This window comes from Plasmodium gallinaceum (assembly GCF_900005855.1).
Source record: "Plasmodium gallinaceum strain 8A genome assembly, contig: PGAL8A_v1_87, whole genome shotgun sequence".
Taxonomy (NCBI): Eukaryota; Apicomplexa; class Aconoidasida; order Haemosporida; family Plasmodiidae; genus Plasmodium; species Plasmodium gallinaceum.
This window is the reverse complement of record NW_021628251.1, coordinates 277,715-284,562: the sequence shown is the minus strand read 5'-3', so window position 1 is coordinate 284,562 and position 6,848 is coordinate 277,715. Positions and strand designations below refer to the sequence as shown.

Here is a 6,848-nt window from a genome sequence, read left to right as displayed (position 1 = left end):
AAAAAAAAAAAAAAAAAAAAAAAAATGTAATGAACAATATATAATAATTTTTAACATAGTATATGATTATATATGTTTTTGAAAATTTTTTGATGTTTTGTAAAAATTTTGTAAAATAAATTTTTGTTTGTTTTTTCATTTTATTTTTTTTTTTTTTTCCTATTTTATATATATTTTTTTTTATCTTTTCATTTTTCTGCTGATCTATATAATGATTATTTACATTTTAATCTAAAAATTTTATATTACATTTTAGTTAATTATACATAGGTTTTATATAATATTATTATTTTTTTTTAAGATTTATAATTTATTAATACCATAATTAATTTCTACTAATTTAATACTAAAGTGAAAATATAAATATAGAAAAAAAATATATATATATATATATTGAATAAATATATAATATATATGTTGTAATTATAATTAATAAAATATAGTTAAAAATTACATAATGTAATGAAAAATAAAAGAAAAAAAAAATAGCATAATTTTAGTAAATTAAATATATATATATATATTTTTATATATTTAATAATATTGATAACCATATATGAATTAAAAGAATATTATTTTAATAAAATATAATAATAAATAGTTTTCTTTATTATTTTTAAAAATATAGAAATAGATTATTAGATAAAAAAAAAAAATTAAGTTTAGGTTATAAAAAAAAATAAAATAGTAATCTTATAGAAACAAAAAAAAATTTATTGTTATTTGGGTAATGTTTTCATTTTCTAAATGAATATTTAAAAAAATACATAGAAAAATTAAAGAAGAATTAAGTAACATTTGTTACATAAAATATTTTAATATATACATAAGTTTTCATATAGTATTAATATATAAATTAAAAGATGTATTAAGTAACATGTTAAATACAACAACAGATTTGAACGATTTATGTTTAAATGGTTCTAATAGTACAGAAAAGAAATATAAAGAAAGAAGTAGTATAGAGTCATATAAAAATAATATAGATAGATATCCAATTAATAATTTGAATGAAAATATGAAAGCTGATAATTCATTAGAAGAAAAAAATTCATCAAAAATTTTACATGAACATCTAAATGGGATGAACAAAGAAGTAAATGCTAACTACCAAAAAGAATATATTAATGTAAATAATAATAGTGATGATATAAATAATAAGTGTATTATTAGGGATCTAAATAGTATAAATATTAATGGAAATTTAAATGAAAATATAAATGAAAATAGTACTGAAAATATAAGTGAAGATTCAATTAAAAGTGAACATAAAAATACAAATGCGAACATAAATAAGAATGAAGATACAAATAAATGTGAGAATGCAAATACAAATAAAAACGTAAATTTAATTGAAGTTGCAAATGAAAATGATGATAAATATGTAAATATAAGTGAAAATTCAAAAATAAATGAAAGTGCAGATAATGTAAATATAAGTGAAAATGCAAAAACAAACGAAAATGAAGATAATTATAATTTAACTAATTATGTTGATACAGATGAGATATACATAAATAACAATATACAACAGAATAACATGGAAAAAATAAATTATTCAGAAAAATTATCTAATAATTATTCATTAGAAAAAAATGAAAAAAAAAATGACCTTTTATTAGTAAATTCAACTAATAAAGAAAAAGAGGATATATGTTCTTATGAAGAAAAATTGAGTATTTCTTGTAGATTTTTTATTAATACTTCAAACCCATATGATTCAGATATTAGAATAATAAAAGAAAATTGCTTAACTATATTTCAATTATTATATACAGAAAAAAAAAAATGGTGTTCCTTCTATATATGTACTCATAATGGTCCAATGTCAAATTTTAATTATCATTTATATAAAATTTTATGTAGTAAAGATGATATATATATGTACTTTTTTTTATTCAAAAAGTTTATATTTTCATGCTACATATATTTCAATTTGGTAAGTATTAAAATATTTTCTACTTCTATAAATAAAGAGGAAAAAAAATTTAATGATTTTACAAAAATTCCTAATAAGAAAAGTTTTATAAATTGTGAAAAAAATTACAAGAATGAAGAAAGTAATTTACATATAAATAAGGATGACCATATTCATATGAAGAATGAGGAATTAAAAAAAACGAAGCAAACTGAAGTAAAAGAACCTTTATCCTCCAATGAAAATAATTTAAATTTCGAAAACAGAAAGGAGTTAAGTAGCATATATAATAATAATAATAATAATGATACTACTACTACTACTAATAATAATAATGATAATAATACTACTACTACTAATAATAATAATGATAATACTACTACTAATAATAATAATGATAATAATAATACTGCTACAACTAATAATGATAATAATAATAGTGATAATAATAATAATGATAATAATTATAGTGATAATAATAATAGTGATAATAATAATAATAATGATAATAATTATAGTGATAATAATAATTATAATAATGATAATGATAATGATAATACTACTACTAATAATAATAATGATAATATTAATAATGATAATAATAATAATATTAATAATGATAATAATAATAGTGATAATAATAACAATACTGCTACTAATAATAACCATAATAATAATAATATTAATAATGATAATAATACTGCTACTAATAATAATGATGATAATAATAATAATATTAATAATGATAATAATACTGCTACTAATAATAATGATAATAATAATAGTGATAATAATAATAATATTAATAATGATAATAATATTAATAATGATAATAATATTAATAATGATAATAATAATATTAATAATGATAATAATAACAACTATAATAATAATACTACTAATAATAATAATGATAATAATAATAATAATATTAATAATGATAATAATAATAGTGATAATAATAATAATATTAATAATGATAATAATAGTGATAATAATAATAATAATATTAATAGTGATAATAATACTGCAACTAATAATAATGATAATAATAATAATAATAATAATGAAGAATTTCAAATTTTAAATTTTTTATATGATCCATGTAAGCATTTATATGGAAATAAACTTAATATTTGTTCAAGTTATTTAAATTTTTTTGATATGAACCAATCAGATATAAAAAAAAAATTACAATTATTTATTAATACTCACTCACCAACTATGATAAATATTACAAAAAAATGGAATTCTTTTTATTTAAATAAAAGTAAGATTTGCTCTTTTGTAGAAAAATATAAGGATATAAAATTTTCTTCATTTGATAATTTTAAAAAAGATAGCACAGAGAAATTTATTAACTCATTTGTTGAAACTTTTTCTTTTATAAAAAATTTTAAAAATAAACAAACTAAAGAAAAAAATGAAAAAGAAAAAGAGAATGAGGAGCAATATTCAGAAAATAAAAATATTTTAATTAAAGATGAAAAAAAAAATAATATTACTTCAAATTATAAGGATGAAAAGAGTTATGACAAAAATCTTGTTTTAAATGAAAGCACGGAAAATGAAAATATAACATTAAATAATATAATTGATGAAAACATCATAATAGAATCACAAGATAGTAATGTGCAACTTGTAAGTTATAATGTAACTAATTTTCACGAAATCTCCAATAATGTGGATAATTTGATAATTAATGAAAATAAAACAATTGAGAACAAAGATGGAGATGAAAATCAAAATTTAAGTATGAAAGATGAGATTCAAGATAATACATTTAATAAAAGCAGTAATGAAAAAATTGAATCCTCTGAAAATAACACCAATAAAGATGATTACAGCAATAAGATTAAAAGTTCAAATAATAATAATAAAAACAAAATGGACGTAAATAACAGTATTAAAAATAAAGAAGATTTGAGTAATAGTAAAAATCACAACATTATAAATAACAATGTTACAAATAATAATAATAACAATAACATTGATGACTTAGTTAACAATAAAATTAATATTGAAAATGTGAATGAAAATAATTATAATGGTAGCAACATAAATGATGATAAGAACGATGATAACATAATTAAAATTAGTAATAATAATAGTAACCATAATGAAAGCGTTAGCAATAATAATATTGATAGAATAAATGACAATTTTTTTAACATAAACAATGAAAAAATTCCGGAGATTATATGTGATAATTATACTCATGATATAAATAATAATAAAAGTGAAAATACGAAAGAAAATATTTTTGGTGATACAAAAGAGAATGCTATTAATTATGTAGAACGAGAAAGTAAAGAAAATATACTAGAATTAAATGTGTTAAATAAAAATTGTTTACCTAATAATATAATTTTGAATAATTTAAATATATTAATCACAGACTTAAATGAATTGTACAATTACTTAGAAAATTCTAAAGATAAAACGATAAGACTGGACACAAATTATTTATTAAAAGAAGAAAACAATGAAAATAAAAACAGTATATTTACCACGAAAGAAGGAAATATAAATATTTTACATCAAGAAATTATATCAGATAAAGAAAAATATCATAAAAAGAACGAATATTTTAATATAGAAATATCATCTGTAGATTTAAGAAGTTTTTGTTCTGTATGTTCAGGAATTCAGTACGATAATTTTGAAAATAGCTTTAATCAAGCAGAAGAAAATAATTATAAAGAGTTTGAAGTATTTATGAAAGAAAGTGACTTTTTTTGTAATTGTAATAATATTAATAGCTATCACAGTGAATTATTAAATGAAAATTATAACTACAAGGTTTGCTTTAATGGGGACCAACCGAACGAAGAATATTATACGATAAAAAAAGATGATATAAAGAGAATAAATGGAATAAAAGATGAACACATAAATATGAATACTGAAGAAGACATGAGAGAAGAAGAAAAAAAAAATGGAAAAAATGAACTTAAAAATAAATGTATAGCAAAAAATAAAGATAAAATATGGGTACAAAGCAAGGATTTAGAAAAAAAACCCTTAACAAGTAGAGAGTTACGAAATATAAGAAGAAACAAAATAGCTAAAAATCAGGAGGATCAAAAAAATAAATCATTGAAATCTACACAGAATTTTGATATAAAGTCACCAAGAGTTAAAAAATTGGAAAAATTTACAAATGTTGATCAAGAAGAGCTTAGAGAGGTTTTTGGTCCAACAGGAGTTTCAGGTGTTTACTTTGAAAAAAGTAGAAGCAGTTGGACTGCTCAATATAAGGTCAGTGGTGGAAAAAGAAGAGCAAAAAGATTTTTAGTTACAAAAAATATGACATATGAAGAAATAGAAAATGTGAAACAACAGTGTATTGCATATAGAAAACAAATGGAAAAGGAATACGTAAAAGAATTTTTAAATGAAGAAAAAAAGAAAGCGAATAATATAAATTGCTCCATAAGAAAACCCAAAAGAAGAAGAAAAATAAAAAATTTTTATGAATGTTAAATTGAATATTTAAATGTAGAACATACAATAATCATGTAAATGATTGTTAATTTAATTAATAGAAAAATTAAAATTTTAAAATAATATAAAATTAATTATTATTACATTTTAATTTCTTATAAAATTAATGCATATTTTTTTTTTTTTATGTAATGATGTTATCACCTTTTTTATATGATATTTTTTTTTTTTTTTTTTTTATAACATGATAGCTTTTTATTTAATCTATTTAAGATGTCAATGGTTATCTATGTTTACTTTATAATTATTTTATTACTTTTATATGTAGTAAATTATTAAATGGAAATAATTTTTTGTTATAAATTATTAACATGCATATAATACTTATTTTTTTTACACATTAAATATGCAACATTACATAAAATATTAAAAGTGTAAAATAAATGTGTGCAAAAGCAATATATATAAATGATTTTTTTTTTTTTTTAATATTAAAAATATTATTTTATACATATTTTATTTTTTCATTTTATTTAAAAATACACTCCTATGTATAGATTGAAAAAATACATACATAATGTCTATAACAAATATAAACATGTTCATATTTATTCAAATATTAATTTAATATGTAGATTGCTAAATACTTTTATTTTTCTCTATTCATTATAATGATTACAAAATTTATAATGAAATTAAAATTAAATATCATTAATTTAAATTACAATTGCATCAATATGAAAAAAAAAAAATTATGTAAAGAAAAATATCATAAAATTAAATAAAATACAAAATGGTACACTCAAAAATGTGTTAATTTTTCTTTTTTAAATTTTTGATTATGTTTTATTCTTATAATGGCATAATGCATAAAGTACAAAATTATACATACTAATTTTGTACATTTAAGTTTAATAAAGCAATTTAGAGTTTACATGTTTTAAATGTTAAACTATATTATCTACGATAATTTCTTGCTTTATTTTTTTAAAGTTTAGCGGAAAAACATTTTTTTTTTGTGAATATTTATCTAACACTTTAATGCTAGAAATATTCTATAATAAATTTACCAATAACTGCTGCACAAAAATATTTAGCTTAAAAAAAAAAAAAAAAAAAAAAAAAAAAAAGATAAAATAAAATAAAAACTAAAAATTAAAAAAAAATTTGAATATTAAAATATATAAAGATTATCTAGAAAAACGAAAAGTTGTACGATCTCCTACAGGGCTTCAACCTTGTCTTAAAAGTATAATTCAATATAAAATAGTAAACACTATAAACTCTATTATAAATTAAATATATTTCTATATTTTGTGTTGTTTATTAATAAGAGAAATAAAGATGAACACACATGTATTAGGGACGAAAAATAAATATTAAATTATATTTTTTTTTATTATTAATTTAAATTAATTTTATTTTTATCTTATTTTATTTTATTTTATTTTATTCTTTTTTTTTTTTTATCCTTTTTTAAACT

The 6,848-nt window shown here is 17.4% G+C and overlaps 1 protein-coding gene across 1 annotated transcript; it reads left to right on the top strand.

Annotated features, from left to right (window-relative positions):
- Window positions 1–877: 877 nt before the first annotated feature.
- On the top strand, window positions 878–5,404 carry AP2-G2 (transcription factor with AP2 domain(s), putative; the record flags this gene model as incomplete). Its single annotated transcript, XM_028671792.1, has 1 exon — window positions 878–5,404. The coding sequence occupies one exon, from the start codon at window positions 878–880 to the stop codon at window positions 5,402–5,404; it is 4,527 nt and encodes a 1,508-aa protein (XP_028528409.1).
- Window positions 5,405–6,848: the final 1,444 nt, after the last annotated feature.